The sequence below is a fragment of the Myotis davidii genome, unplaced genomic scaffold (assembly GCF_000327345.1).
Source record: "Myotis davidii unplaced genomic scaffold, ASM32734v1 scaffold1580, whole genome shotgun sequence".
In the NCBI taxonomy this organism is placed as follows: domain Eukaryota; kingdom Metazoa; phylum Chordata; class Mammalia; order Chiroptera; family Vespertilionidae; genus Myotis; species Myotis davidii.
The window spans coordinates 282,797-298,565 of record NW_006292244.1 but is presented as its reverse complement, the minus strand read 5'-3'; the positions used below and the strand labels follow the sequence as shown (position 1 = coordinate 298,565).

The window sequence follows — 15,769 nt, the reverse complement described above, 5'->3', positions numbered from 1 at the left end:
GGAACATAACCTGGCTCCACTGCTGAGTGAGCTCCATGCTAGCATCACACTGGACAAGGACCGTGTAAAGTAAAAGGCCCAGGTGCGGGCCCAGGAGAAGCTGACAGTTCCCGCCCTGTCTCCCTGTTACAGGTATTGGAGACTCAAAACCAGTCATCACAGTGGGTGACCTATAAAAAGTGAGTTCCGTTTTATTTTTAAAACAGACAGAAACTGCCAATCCTGGTAACTTACAGAGGCAGACCTATCTTACCTTTCCAAATGCGATGTGTAACATTTAATGAGATTCTGAATTAGAAAAACAAAACAACTATAAACTACATTTTGAAACCCCTGGGGACACCTGAATATTAATGTTATCATTGTTCAGTATAATAATAGTGTTTGGTTATATAACAGTCCTTTCTTAGTCTTAGGAAAGGCAGGCTGCAACACTTCAAGTTCACCTTGTTATTTTGAAATGGCTCAGCAAGGAAAGATGGGTGTGCATCTGCGAGGGAGAATGGAGAGCTGGAGACACATGTGGCAGGAGGCTGTGGGAGGGAAGATCTTAAGGAGGCGAGGTAAAAAGGTGCATTTCAGTGCTTCTCAAATCTCCTACAGCTTAAATATTTCCAGAATAAGAAGCTGAAGAGAAAAGAGCACTGGAAATGCTAGACACTGTGTCCACAGTGGTGCATACCCAAGCAAAAAGCCTCAATAGTCCCCTGGTCTCCAAGCCTCCAGTAGAAGAGGCAAGAAACCATGGTTAGGAATGAGGGAACTTGCCACCAATTTGTGTGCAAACAAAAAGTTTCTAAACTGTTAAATAAAAAAGATCATAATCCTCTGGACTTGTTTTATTTGATTCTTGTAGACATGCTAAAGGGTGGTATTCTTTGAGGAGTTATTTTTAAAAGAGAGTTTTATTTTAACTACTGAAGGAGAAGAAGACAGGAAGTTGAGCTGTTTTTTTAAATGTGAAAATACTGGAGAACAGAGTAGGGGCTATGTTGTACAAAATCCCCAATATAATTCCGAATACTATAGGGAGGTCCTAGAGTAACAATTATTTTTAAATTGGCTAATGCTTTAAATCATTAGCATTGTATTTGTACAATATTTTCTACAATCAAATATATATATCCTATCTAATAATAGACAAACGGGGTAATTGACCATACCTTCGCTACGCCTCCCATTGGCTAATCAGTATGATATGCAAATTAACCACCAACAAAGATGGTGGTTAATTTGCATACATAGGCTCCAAGTGGTGGAGCGAAGACTGAAGGCGAGCCAGAGCCGTGAAGATGGAAGATGGAAGGCAGCTCCGGCCAAGGCCGCAAAGACGGAGGACGTATATATATATATATATATATATATATATGCGCACACACAAGTACTGGTTTAAGTATATGATAGTCAATTACATTCCATTTTTAAATTATATCTGATATAATAGTATTTAAAGAAGTACACTTGGTTTTAATGTTTCTACTTTCCTTTACACCTTCCTCTTCATTAACTATGCACTTTTAATAGTCATTTGACAGCAGACAATTTCCTTCTCAGTATAAACTAAATGCAGAATACTAATCTAAAAGCTGCATTTAGTCATGGTCCATTAGTGCTCACGTTCACTGGGAATATTACTGCCTCTTCTAAACAATCATTTTATAATTCAACTTGTTTTATTTTAAGAAATTTATAAATTATACCTTAAGAATAATCACATTTCATTCAGGCTCAATTTCAAGTAAACAAACAAAAAAACCTCAATGCTAGGTTTTGATCAGTTGTTTCCCCGTAACGGCTGTCACAAAGGACAGAGTGGGAACAGTGCACCCCTGGAGCGCCAGGTTCACTCCTCTGTGTTTAATAAATAGACAGTCATAGGGAGGTTCCACTTCATTTAGATTAATGTGAAAACATTTTGAATTTTAAGATAAATTTATTTAACAACAAAAAAAATATAGCCCGGCTGGCGTGGCTCAGTGGTTGAGCAGTGACCTATAGACCAGGAGGTCACAGTTCGGTTCCCAGTCAGGACACATGCCCAGGCTACGGGCTCAAACCCCAGTGTGGGGCGTGCAGGAGGCGGCAGATCAATGATTCTCTCTCATCACTACTGATGTCTCCCTTTCTCTCTCCCCCTCTCCCTTCCTCTCTGAAATCAATAAAAATAAATTAAAAAAATTTTTAAATAACAGTATTCATGAGAATACACAGTCCAAATTCAATCAAATTTATAAAAGGTGTGTTCTGATGCATGGCTCCACTACTGAGGAGGACCCTAAAGAACTTAAGCACATTGGGAAAAACATGCCGATTTCCAGACCTCGCATGGCTAGCTCATAACAGATGAAAGGAGCCCCAGCCAATCTGCTGCAGTGATTAGAGTGTCAGCCCGCGGACTGAAGGGTTGGTTAAGGTCAAGGGCGCACAGGCTCGATTCGGGCCCTGGTCAGGGCGCATGCGAGAGGTAACCAGTTGATGTGACTCTCTTGCATCAATATTTCTCTCTCTCCCCCTCTGTTCCATTCTCTCTAAAAACATCAATGGAAAAAAATCCTTGGGTGAGGATTAACAAAAAAAACAAACAAAGATGAAAGGAGCTAAAGCTATCACCCTCATTTCTGTAGTACAATCAATTAAGCTTTTTTCATCTAACCAAACCCAACAGTACTCTTGCACAACTGTTCCACCTTCCAGTGGTTTTAAAACAAAACATTTCACATTCAGAACCTGGTAAATATCCAAATGACCAAGTTCATCTTTCTCCCACCCCCTATCTCTGCCATATACTAAGTCCCCGTCCAAAAAAATTTACTTAAGCTACTGTATTAATAAAAACTACTGTATTAGTTTCCCACAGCTGCTACGGCAAATTATCACAAACTTGGTGGCTTAAAACAATGGGAATGTAAGGCTCACAGTTTTGCAGGCTAGAGTCTAGTACCTAGACATTGGCAGGCCTAATTCCGGCTGGCGTGCTGAGGAAGAGCCCCCTGGCTTCCGGTGACACCAGCACCCTTGGCCTTCCCCGACTTGTAAATGCATCTCCCAGTCTCTGCCTTTGTCCTGGTGTGGTGTTCTCTCTGTTTCTCCTCTTTTGTCTGAGTGTCCTCTTACTATAAGACACTTGTCATTGGATTTAAGCTTCATTCAGATAATCCAGGATGATCTCATTTTAATATCCTTAACCTAATAACATCTACACCAACTTTTTTCCCAAATAAGGTCATATTCCCAGATTTTACAATGACATGTCTTTGGGAGCGGGGGATCATCACTCTCTTCCTTGGATTAGTTGTATCCTCATCCTATATAATAAAAGCCTAATATTCAAATTGTCCCCCAGGCAGTCGTTCAACTGAGAGACCAGGAGTTCGACCACTCGCCATGACTTGTGCTGACCACCAAGGAGCAGCATGGAACATGGCAGGCATCAGCGACGCAGCACTGGCAGCGGGCAGCAGTGGAGGCACTGCCACCCCGATGGCCCTGATGAGAGCTGGACTGCAGTGGGATGGTGGAGCAGGTGAGCGGGGGTGCCAGGCCAAGGTGGGTGCAGGTGGGGGCCCAATCGCCCCACTGATCGTCCCACAGATGGCGACCAGTGGCGGCGGCAGGGGGTGGGGCCGCCGCCAGCTCCCAGGCGCTGAGGGAGCCAGGCAGGGGGCCCAGCCCTGATCAATCACCCTGTAGGCAGGATGGTGGAACAGGTGAGGGGGCAGCACCAGGTCAAGGTGCGGTGCCAGGCTGGGCTGCAGGGCTATGAGGCAGAGGGCATGAGCTGGGGCTGTAAGGCTGGGGGCGCGAACTGGGGCCCAATCTCTGCAGGCCATTCCAAGGGACCCCACCCATGCACGAATTCATGCACTGGACCTCTAGTCACTAATAAATACTTAAATCTTAAAAGAATTTATGAAACATCATGCTTTCTTTCTAAACCTTGTTTTTATTTCACATATTAGTTATCTGGTAATTCTTTTCAATTATATATATTCTTATAAATCTTTTTGTTTTAATTAATCACTGTGAAAATCTTGATATGATAGAAATTAAATGTTTTACCTACAAGCATAGCATGTGTACGGATTACTGAAGTAGAAGCCTTAGTGGGCTGCACACATTGATCCGGGCAGTCTTCAGTCTCAATGAGTTATGTCTTAATTTCTACCTATACACCCTATACAACCTAATCAGGATAAATACTCTTATAATGATATGGCTAATCACACAATTTAACCTATTCAGGTACAACATGCCTGAAGTGCTCAATACTGCCATTAATTTCTTACATTATTACTATGATTTCATCATATACTAGTAAGATATCAATGTGCACATCATCAAATGAAGTCTACTTTTTAAATTAACAACTTCACAAAATGTGAATATCTCCAAATTCTCTACATCAGACAAAGAAACACACATTTCAGACTTAGATTTCACTATCAACGCTAGGAAACTGCTTCCCCCGTGAGGCTCCCACAAGCAGCAGCTGTCCTTTCTGCAGCAACAGAACCAGCACGCGGCTGCCCACCCCCCAAGCTCTGTCCGGGCAGAGCCACCAGAAACCTGGTGCGGCGGGGTGGGTGCGGGCAGCTCTCTGATCTTCCAAGAGTAAGGTGATGGCCAATCATTTGAAACTGAAGGAAACCATCTGGAAAAGCCTGGAGAGAGCACAGGACAGACACAGCGCCCCCCGCACCCCACAGAGCAGAGAGTGACGAGGAAGGACCCGACTGCAGAGCCAGGACGGCGTTAGACTCTCCCCCAGAATGAGGCCTTTCAGGGATGACCTCTGGGCCGTAGGCCCTTTTTTAAGAACAAATCAAGATGGGCGGGAACAATTCATACCTCCACCGGGAATAATTGCCAACTTTGTCTCAACCAGGCCCATTTTGGCAGAGGAAGCTGAAAAGGAAGGAATAAAATTAAGTAACATCCACATAATCATATTCATTGACGATGACTTTAAAAAGTCAATAAACATGCTATAAATACAGTAATCCCCTTTACCCACAATTTCTCTGCCCATAGTTTCAGTTACCTGAAGACAAATGCTGTCCGAAAATATTAAATGGGAAATTGCAGAAATAAACAATTCCTGTTTTAAAATGGCATTTGTGCTGAGGAGTGTGAGACCTCTCTGTCCTGCTGCACCCACCTGGGCTGTGACTCCTCCCACTGCAGTGTCTCAGGCCACCCATGTGCCTGCTCATCAGTCACTCAGCAGCCAGGAGGCCCTCAGAGTGAGTGCTCAAGGCACCCCCTTCTTTTACGTAGAAACAGCCCAAGTGCGGGAGTAGTGATGCTCGCAATGGGATGCCGGAGAAGCCGCAGTGCTTCCTTTCAGTGAGGAGTGTGTGTAAAGGGGAAACATGGTCTGACACAGGGCTCAGTACCACCCAAGCTTCCGGGCCTTCCCTGGGGTCTTGGAATGTAGATCCCTGGAATAAGGGAGAACAACTGTATTCTGTTTACTAATTAAATGTGTCACGAGTCCTTTTATCACTTCAGAGGCATTTGGTTATGAAAATAAATAACACTCTAAACTATATACAGGGTAGGGCAAAAGCAGTTTTACAACTGTATGTGAAACAGTTTATTCTGATATGATTATTTATTATGTTGCTTTCCATACAAACAACTGTAAACCTACTTTTGCCCCACACTGTACATTAAGAGACTCAAGCATTTTCTGCTAGAAGCTGCTTGGCAGAGAGTAATTTTTGATGCCGAAAGACCAAAGTGGTAACTATTGGTACACAATGTGGCCTGACGCTGCCGAGCCATCTGAAGGCGTGGCTCCGGTCATCACCTGGGATGAAGAGAGAGGCTGTGCCGACGGGTTCCCTTCAGCGGGGACAGTTCTCCAGGTCAGGCCGCTTCATGTATCCTGCGGACACAGCACTTTTCCAGGCCAGGGGGTTTTACTCTCCTGCACTGGACAGGGTGCCTTTCCGTGTTTGTTTTAGGGCTACTTTCAAACACCCTGACTGTCCCTTTACCTGCACCTCCAAAAGCACTGGGACACGTCCCAGATCCTAGTTCCCAAAAGCTGCATTCTTTCAGAAATGGGTTTCATGCGCCTTAGCTGAGCCACTTCATTTCAGACAAGAGAGAGATCCAAAATAAAGAGGAAAGGGGAAAGGTATGCATGGACTAGCAACTGCAAATCCCAAGAAAGTTACCATAAAATTCTGAAAAACACAATTCACGGACTCTATGTTTACCAGGCAGCTCCACCAGAAGGAGCAGTGGGACCTGGGAGAAAAGTGAACTACTTTCTGCTGCTTCCTCCAGTCCCTGGTCCCGGAGCCTTCAGGTCACCGTGCTGAGGGAGCAAGGACCAGCTCTGCCATCTGTCAGGAGGCTGTCGGGGACAGGGCCCGGTGCAGTGCTCTGGCAGGCTGGCAGGCCTGGGGGCTGACACCAGACTCAGTCACTGATCTGGGGCCGGTTACTCCACCTCTCCGCCGGCTGCCCCAAGCTGCACGGAGTACTCATCCCATCAGGCTGTTGCAAAGATGAAGCGAGTCCCCACACGCCAAGCGCCGAGAGTGAAGCTGGGCGCCAAGTCAGCACTCAGCACCTGGCTGGCTCTAATAGTTTTCATGGTCACTGCATCCCGTCCTCAGGAAGCCCCTGAGTTATTATTTCTGTAGCGAACAGTAACTAAGAGCATGGACTGGACACATGCCACAGAGAAACTCACTCCATCTCCACAACTGCCACCGTGACTTCCCCCAATTCAGAGGAGGAAACTAGTCAAAAGGGCAGGACCTAAGGTTCACATTCAGTTGTGTCTGACCCAGTTCATGTTCTCCGGTACTGCTGATGAGCGTGAACAAGAGACTATAGACAACGGTTTTCTTCACTGGAATCTGAAGCACTTCATTAAGTCCAACAGGTGATTTTTTTTTCTAAATATTCTACTCAACAACAGGAAAAGAATAAAATGTTTGGAATTTTCTGGAGACTAAGAAAAAACACACCTCATTTTAAAAATGTTATATTAATAGGATGATTCTCACCTGCCACTCGTATGTCACATGCTAATGCCAGTTCCAGACCACCACCTAAAGCGAGTCCGTCCAGGGCAGCGATTGTCGGCACTGGCAGGTTCGCTGCAATAGAAAGAAGGGTGTCATGCCTCTTTAGTAAGTTACCTTACTGTGTAACTGATCTTAGATTTTCTCCTGTAAATATATTTTTAAATCGGCTATTGCATATAGAATTTTGTGTCCCTTTTGCCTTTAACAAAATACCATTTCCTTCATTGTTGTCCCATCATATAAATATGCAATAGTACCTTTAAATCTTCCCATATTATTGAGATACTTTCATAAATACTTTTTGTTGAATCAACAAATTCAGACAGATTTCAAGTCTAAATGACTTAGTCCATGACCCTCCATGGGCTCCCTTGTGCTGAGGACGACCCTCTCATTGGAAGAAGTAACCATCTCCTCCAACAAGACAGAAGCAGCCCGCGTGGCTCGGGGGCATCAACACACTCGCTCTGTCCTTAGTCACCAGCACAATGAGCAGCCGCTGGGAGGTCACCAGGCTCCACCTCATGCCGCACCTCAGATGGACGAAGCTCTGAGAAAGCTCCGGGAGCCGACCCACAAGCATGATGGGGAAAAGGTCAGCCAGTCACAGAACACAAACCAGACTCTCCTGAGTGCAGAAACAGCACGGTACTGACTGAGACCATTGTACAGTTAAATACTCAGATTTCATTTCCATAACTGAATGTGGTGTCTGACGTGGGAATGTGAGCTGGGCGACCTGGCGAGGCACGGAAAAGGAAAGCTGCTCACTTCTAGACAAGACGCCACCAGCGCCAGCACCTCAAGGAAACTGACCCCGGAATATTTCCTTTTCAAGCTTAAACCTTTGCTCATGACCCCAGAGCAAAAGACACTGACACTTGCTACCAAGATTCATAAAAGCATTCTATTTTTCAATGCAAAGCTTCACATTTCCATAGTCAAAAATAACATAGGAAGGGCTCTGCTTCTTAGGACGTGGCGTTAAGAGGCACCGTCTCAACTGTCCTCACCACAGAAGAGAGCCATGTGACCTGACAGAGGTGTCAGCTAAGCTGTGGTGGTCATCACACTGCAATATTTAAATATAGCAACTCAACAAATAGACACCTTCAGCTTATAGAATGTTATATGTCCATTAATACCTCAAGTAAAAAGTAAAATAAAAGTAGGTAAAATAAAAAGGTACCATCCCTAAAAATCTCTCTCCCACAGGCATGTGAAATTCCACAGACCAAAAGGCTCATCCCTCGAGCCCTTGAAAACATACAAATGTGCTGAAGTGCAGAGACTTCAGTCCTCAGGCTTCTTCTAGGAGCAAAGCCTGCGGAGCTGGGGGCAGCATGCCCGGCCTGGCACAGCACGGCCCTGTCTGCACCCTCACAGCACAGCAGGGCCGTGGGGCCTGAACGGGCAGCTCAGAACCCCCGGGGCTCCCTCCCTGTGATGTGCTTTAGACCTCGGTGAAGAAGTGAACAGAAAGCCAGGTTTACAGAGTATAATGAAAAAACACAACAATGTCTTGGTTCATTTATCTGACAAAAAGGAAGAAAAATCAATAAACAAATATAATGGCAACTTAATCTGAGTGGCTCCCAAGGTCATCTCCAGTCACTACAAATAAAATGGTATCACTTTGTTCCAGCTCTCACCAGACTCCTTCCACACTACGACCTCCCCAATCTCATCTCTCCCCTCAAAACCCGCCCCTAGGCCTCGCTGTGGCCTCAGCTCGTCTACCTCTAAGCTTCTGGGCCCACTCCCACTTACCTCCCCTCAGAGCTCTAGTCCCACTGCAACTCCTGATACTGTGCTTGCTCCGCTTACCAGTGACACCATGAGACTGTCTCATAACCGATGGGCATCACCTGGTCCCCAGTAAACTGAAGATCAGAGACATTCGCCTTGGAAACTCCTCCTTGAACACACTCTTCATCTGCCTGCTAGGGCCCTCCCCCGTCTTTCCTGCCTTCCCATCTCCCTCTGGTTAGGTCTCAGCCTTCTTCCCCTCTCAATAGGACTCTACCAGGAGGTCTCATTCCCACCCTAACTTTTACCCCCTATTTAAATGCCAACAATGTCCCAATTTCTACCCAAACGTCTCTCTAAACTGAATCTCCATGGCCACCTGCTTATAAGACATCTCCACTGAAAAGCTTTATCATGCTCAAACCAACTTCTTACCAACCCTTCTTCTCTAGAGTCTATATCACATTTGGTAGCACCTCCATCCATGTTACCCAAGCAGGCACCCTGAAGTCCTCCCAGTGACCTCCTTCCCAATGCCTTGCACTCTACTGCTCTCTGAGTCCTGTCTACCAGCTCACACATCTGCAGTCCCCCTCCCTTTCCAAAGCCAGGGTCCCAGGTACCTCATTTCTCACCAGCAGAAAGTCTCAAATTGAACTTCCTGCAATTTTCCCCTTCATATTTCCTGCCAGATAATCTTCCTAAAGAGCAAACATAGTTATGTTATCCCACTATTGAAAACTGAAAACTGACCGGGCCAGTGTGACTCAGTGGTTGAGTGTTGACCTATGAACAGGTCACGGTTTGATTAAAGGCCAGGGCACATGCCTGGGTTACAGGCTCCATCCCCAGCAGGGGGCATGCAGGAGGCAGCCATCATCATTGATCTTTCTCTCTCTCCCTTCCTCTCTGAGATCAATAAAAATACATTAAAAACAAAACAAAACAAAACCTGTACAATGATTTATTCCACATTGAGGATAAAAAAGGGAGAAACCTCATAGCACAGCAAAGGAAGCACCTGATGAACTCAGTTCTGTCCACCTGCACAACCTCCTCTCCAAGCTCAGACACCTACTCTGTGCTTCAGCCCCAAACTACTTACAGCCCCCAGAAGGCATTTCCATCCACGGCTATGCACAAGCCGCGCTCTGCCTGGAATGCCTCACTAGCCCCTGCTGCCTTTCGAGGTATTGCTCCTCCAAGTCCCTCCTGTCCTGCTTCCATGGCACGCTGTGCACACTTCCTCTCAGCAGCCAGCTCACAGCCATTCTGAAACAAAGGCCAGTGACGTCACACCAATGGTGGTCAGCAGGGTGCTTCTTACCGCCGGGGACAAACCACAAGGTTTTTCACTGCTTCTGCTGTCTCCCTTATCCTGAACCTGGTATTCTCCCTACTTTTCTTTTTATTAATAACTTCTTTCACTTAATATTTTTTAAATGGCATGAATATCAGCAGGCTACAGAGCTGCGGAAAAGAAAGGCAGCATTCCTAAGCTTTCAGAGCAACAGGAGGGAAGGGCGGGTATTCTCTCCTTGCTGTGGGAAAATGCTGGCATGGGGAATGCTAACGGCACTCAAATATCTGTTGCAAGCTGACTCTTCTTAGAAAGAGAGATAACAAAAGTGAGTTTTAAAGGGCCCCCAAACGCAAACTCAGGCCTGAAATATGTGTACTACTAAGTTCCATTTCTGAAAATTCCAACTCATCTAATATAATAATAGAGGAATATGCAGGTTAGCCAGGACGCTGTAACATCACGACCCATCTACAAGGGGCAGAGAGCTACAGGAGGGCGGGGAAGAGAGCTACGAGCACAAGGATTCATGCACAGTGCTATTAGTAGTAAATAAATAGGAACAAATTGATGTGATATATATGGAAAGGGGATTTTTCTTCACATCGAATTGTGCACTGATAATAAAGACTAAGTAGAAGGGCTGAAGGAATAAATCGGCTGTAAATGACAAAAGTAATGTTCCATACCTTCCTAAGCCTTGAAGCACAACAGAAAGAACACGGGAAGTTTACAATTCTTGGTCATTTGCAATGTTCTTAACACTGCAACTCAGAGGGACAAACGCCTCAGAAAGAGTTGGCAAGGCTTCACTCTCCATTTTGATTAGTATTCTCAAATCAATATACTTACAAATATCAGTTAGCCGACAGAAAGTTTAAAATCTTATTCTAAAAAATATAGTCATTAAAACATTTTACTGTACATAAAAAACATAAATAAAATTAGTTAAATGCCCTCCCCCATCACTGTGAAAGTTACTATAAGCTAACCTTATGCTGATAAAACAAATGATGTGGAAGGTAGCAGGTTCTACATAACTTAGAGTGTGGGATTTACATGATGGAGTGATAGAAAATGAGTAGAAATAAATGCAAATATGCTGATCTGGGAAGTGAGGGGGCAGGAGTGACTGAAATGAGTCTTCTCATTGCTTAAGTGTTCTTAATTTTGAAATAAGAGAATATAACACTTTTTCCTCCACATACTTAAACTTTTGGAAGTAATAAAATTTTCAAGCTGCTGTAGGTCAGTGGTTAGAGCACAGGCCTGTGCACCTTGCAGGCTCGAATCCTGGTCAAGAGCACATACCTAGGTTGCAGGTTTGATCCTCAGCCCTGGTAGGGGTACATGCTAGAGGCAACTAATCGATGTATCTCTCTCACATTGATGTTTCTCTCTCCCCCCCTCTCTCTCTCCTGCCCCAACCTCCCACCCTCTCTAAAAATCAATGGGAAAATGTTTTTAAATTTGACAGTTAAGACCTTAAGAAATTTTCTCAAGAGGATAGAAGTTTTTAAAATTATAACTTATATGAAATACATAATACAAAATGACAAGAAATGTGGGGGTCCTTATAAAAAAAAGGAAATTAACACACTCAAATCATTAAATAAACTACGTGGTACTTTCAAATATTAACATAAATTAGCATTGTACAAATCATTAAATATATTTTTCCTCCTAAAGAATTATTTAATATTACAGCTTCGTATTCAATGAGCAATTGAATTTCAACCATTTTAAAAGATTATGAATACTAAAATTATACATAATCCTAATATATCTATGATTTTCTTTCTTTTTAAAAAATTAATTATTTAATTACAGTTGAAAGATGTTTTTCTTAGTAAATTTTTTTCAGGAAAATATGAGTCATCTCAAAACACGTTAGTTTCATAGTTAACAACTGGGTTTTACAGCTCGTATCTCTACCTGGGAGCATTTAATAATCTTAGTGAAAACTCAATAAAGCATACCGTTAGGAAGGCAGGTTATCAGTTTCAAAGAACTGAGAAATATCAAAATGGCAGTTGTATAGAAAAGAGTGGACCGAATGAAAGAGGGCCTGCCAGGAGCAAAGGCAATAGGAAGAAAGTGTGACTCAACGTTATGCAACCAACAGGATCAGATGCTATTTTTGACTGCAGTACTAGGAAGTAAGCCAGGTATGACAAAGAAGACAATAATCCTTTGAAATGCTCCTAAAAATATAAAGCAAATAATGAAAGTTTTGCTATTTTAAAAAGAAAATAAAAGAGGTACAAGGGGAGGCTCTGGTCTATTCAGGGGTTTGCAGGGCACCCACAGGGAAGATAGCTGGGGCCAGAAAACCATGAATGTGGGGAAAAGGAAAGACAGGGTCTGCTTTCAACTCTGAGGTAGAATACATAATGTAAGCTTTTGGATGTTTCTAAAAATATAAACAGGCTAATTGCTACAAAAAAAAAATGCTAGTGACAGTCATGATTTTTAAATTTGGTTTTGTTTAAAGCAGCGGTCGCCAACCTTTCAGACCATACAGACCACCAGTGGTCCGAGGACCACCAGTTGGCGACCACTGGTTTAAAGAATAATGTTCTTATACAAAACTGAAAAATCAATATTTCAAAAGAAATGCCCTTATAGTTTACTGGTAGTCTAACTTTATTGGAATCATTCAAGAATAGAAACAAAATCAAGATTAGCTGAAAACTAAATGGTGATGGACAGATACTTCATTTGAACATACAATACAGTGTACAGATAATGTGCTGTAGAATTGTGACTCTGAAATCTATCATATTTTGTTAACCAATGTCACCCAAAAAAATTCAATTTAAAAAAAGACTTAAGCTCTGTCTGGTGTGGCTCAGTTATTTGGGTGTTGTCTTGTGCACTGAAAGGTTTGCTGGTTCAATTCCTGATCAGAGCACATGGGCTTGATCCCCAGGTGCCAGGCATTCAGGAGGGAGCAGATTGATGTTTCACTCTCACATCAATGTTTTATTCTCACATCAATGTCTCTCTCTCTCTCTCTCTCTTTCTCTCTCTCTCTCTCTCTCTCTCTCTCCCCCTCTCTTCCTAAAAAAAGTCAATTAAAAAATCTTAAAAAACATTGATGAGAGAGAAACAGGGCCCAGGCTGGGGAGTGTTATGCCCAGATTTCAAGATCCCCAAGAGCCCACCAGGGAGCCAGCGAGTCTGATGCAAAAGCAGAGAGTCTTTTATTTGAACTAGTTTGGCTCCCCTACCACACTCACTGATGCAACGGTAAGCCAAGTGGCAGAGACAGGGCTAGCCCGATGGGAAGAGGAGTTTTATGAGGGGGGGGGCGGGGGAGCAAGGGGAGGAGAGGTGACTGTGGGCCCTGCTGATTGGCCAGGCGCAAGTCGGTGTATCTATGGCGACTTCCCTTGATTGTCATTGGTTAGTTTAAAGAAGTCCTGGGTGCGGTTAGCAGAGGCTTGGGCTTCCGGGAAGAAGCCTTGTGGAGCACATGGCTGCTAAGGTAAGATGGAGGGCGTAGCCCTTGCCCTTTCAGGGAGGAGCCTGCAACTAAGGTATGTTCCCTTGACCGGAATCGATCCTGGGACTCTTTGGTCTGACGTTCTATCCACTGAGCCGAACAGGCTAGGGCTACAGCCACTTTTTACAACATTCCTCAGATAATGAGTTTTGTCCAAACCCAGTAAAAATCCAACCAGGATGCCCTGACTGAGTGGCTTAGTTGGTTGGAGTGTTGTCCCCTACACCTAAAGGCTGCAGGTCTGATCCCCAATCAGGCACATTTGGGAGGCAACTGATCTCTCTCACATGGATTTTCTCTGTCTTTCTTTCAATCTCCCTTCCTCCCTCTCTAAAAATCAATGAACAGAAAAACATCAATGAGGATTAAAAATGGCAGCAAAGTGGATGCTACACAGACATGCTCCCAGGAACAAACTGGTATTACAACTAAAATATAGAAAAACTTCCTGACTAATCAATGGAAAACTCGCAGGAGAAAACCCTGATACCCGAGGACCGAATGTGAAGACCACAAAGAGAAAGGTAGGAGGGGCGGAGGCACAAAAGGGCTGGCAGGGCACCCACAGACAGCAACTGAAGTCTTGGAGAGATACCTCAGCTGAGGGGGGTTGCCACTGAGATCTAAGCCTGAACCTGGGCCCCCCAGTAGAGAGCACCAGAACTGAGAAGGGTACTCACATAAAACTGGCTGTGAAAAGCAGTGAGGTGCTGTCTGCTAGGGAGTAACAGCTGAAAATTTAGGCACTCTCTTAAAGGGCCAATGCACTAAACTCCCTGTGGAGCCACCCACATTGTGCTCCAGCAGAAGGAGGGTGAAGTGGACTAAAGTTGTGAGAGCAGAAGCCAGGAGTAGGGACTCGGGGGATAGAGCTCAGAAGGCAGACACCACAACTTTCCTAGGCTGAGTCATTCCCTCATGCTGCAGAGGACATCTTTCCCACATAGACATCTGCCTCTCTTGGGGGGAAGACAGTTGACACACCCTATTGGAAAACACCTTGTTCTGAGGCCACCTAAGAGATTAAAAGTAACAATTAGCCTCCAGGCAGAAGGAGGCTAATTTCAACTGCCCCACCCTGCTGGAAAAAAAGACTCTCGCTACACCTGAGGACAATTGCCTGGGGAGTAATTCAAGACAGAATCCTATCAGTCTGTAGGTAGAGGCAGTCTCTGGAGGCTTTGAGTCTTTGCCTGATCTAATTAGTCAGAAACAGCCTTTAACAGTCTTGCACTAGAGATTGAGAGGTGTAGAGGCTCTATCTAATAGATACTCACAAACCCAAATGGGAAATGAAGAGACAAAGAAACAAACCCCAAATGAAAGGATTAGAGAATTCTCCAGAAGAAGAGATAAATGAAGCAGAGATAAGAAATTTATCCAAATCAGAGTTCAGAATAATGATGGTAAAAATGCTCAACAGCATGAAAAAAGATATAATAACTATGAAAAAAAGAAGAGTTAAGATAAAGAATGGTGTAACACAAATAAAGAACACACTGGAAGGAATACACAACAGATTAGGGGAAGCTGAGTTTTGAATCAGTGAATTAGAAGACAGAGTTGAAAATACCACTCAATTAGAGAACCAAAATAAAAATAAAAAAACAATTAAAAGACAGGAGGACAGCTTAAGGGCGCTGTGGCACAATGTGAAACCTAACAATATTAGAATAGCAGGTGTGCAAGAAGAGGCAGAAAGGCATAGAGAAGGTGTTTGAAGAAATAATGGCAGAAAACTTCCCTAACCTGGTAAAGGAAAGAGTCACACAAGAGCAGGAGGCACAGGGAACCCCAAACAAGAAGAACCCAAACAGGCCCACACCCAGACACATCATAATTAAAATGTCAAAAATTAAAGACAAAGAGATAATCTTAAAGGCAGCAAGAGAAAAGCAATTTGTTACCTGCAAAGGAGGTCCCATAAGGCTGTCAGCTGATTTCTCAACAGAAACACTACAGGCCAGAAGGGAATAGTATGACATATTCAAGGTAATGAAAAGCTAAAATCTGAAACCAAGATTACTATATCCATCAAGACTATCATTCAAAATAGAGTGAAATAAACAGCTTTCAAACATTACAAGAACTGTTAAAGGGACTGCTGAAATAATAAGAAGAAAGAGCCCTAGCTGGTTTGGCTCAATGGATAGAGCATTGGCA

At 43.9% G+C, this 15,769-nt stretch overlaps 1 protein-coding gene across 1 annotated transcript in view; it reads right to left on the bottom strand.

The window, feature by feature from the left end:
• Positions 1 to 7,575, bottom strand: part of LOC102773439 (methylglutaconyl-CoA hydratase, mitochondrial) — a 95,893-nt gene extending 88,318 nt beyond the window's left edge. Inside the window, exons 1-3 of the mRNA XM_015565294.1 lie at positions 7,512 to 7,575; positions 7,029 to 7,163; positions 4,849 to 4,905 (exon numbers count right to left, since the gene is read on the bottom strand). Of these exons, the coding sequence (XP_015420780.1) occupies positions 4,849 to 4,905; positions 7,029 to 7,163; positions 7,512 to 7,575 (256 nt within the window). The remainder of the gene's footprint in view (positions 1 to 4,848; positions 4,906 to 7,028; positions 7,164 to 7,511) is intronic.
• Positions 7,576 to 15,769: the final 8,194 nt, after the last annotated feature.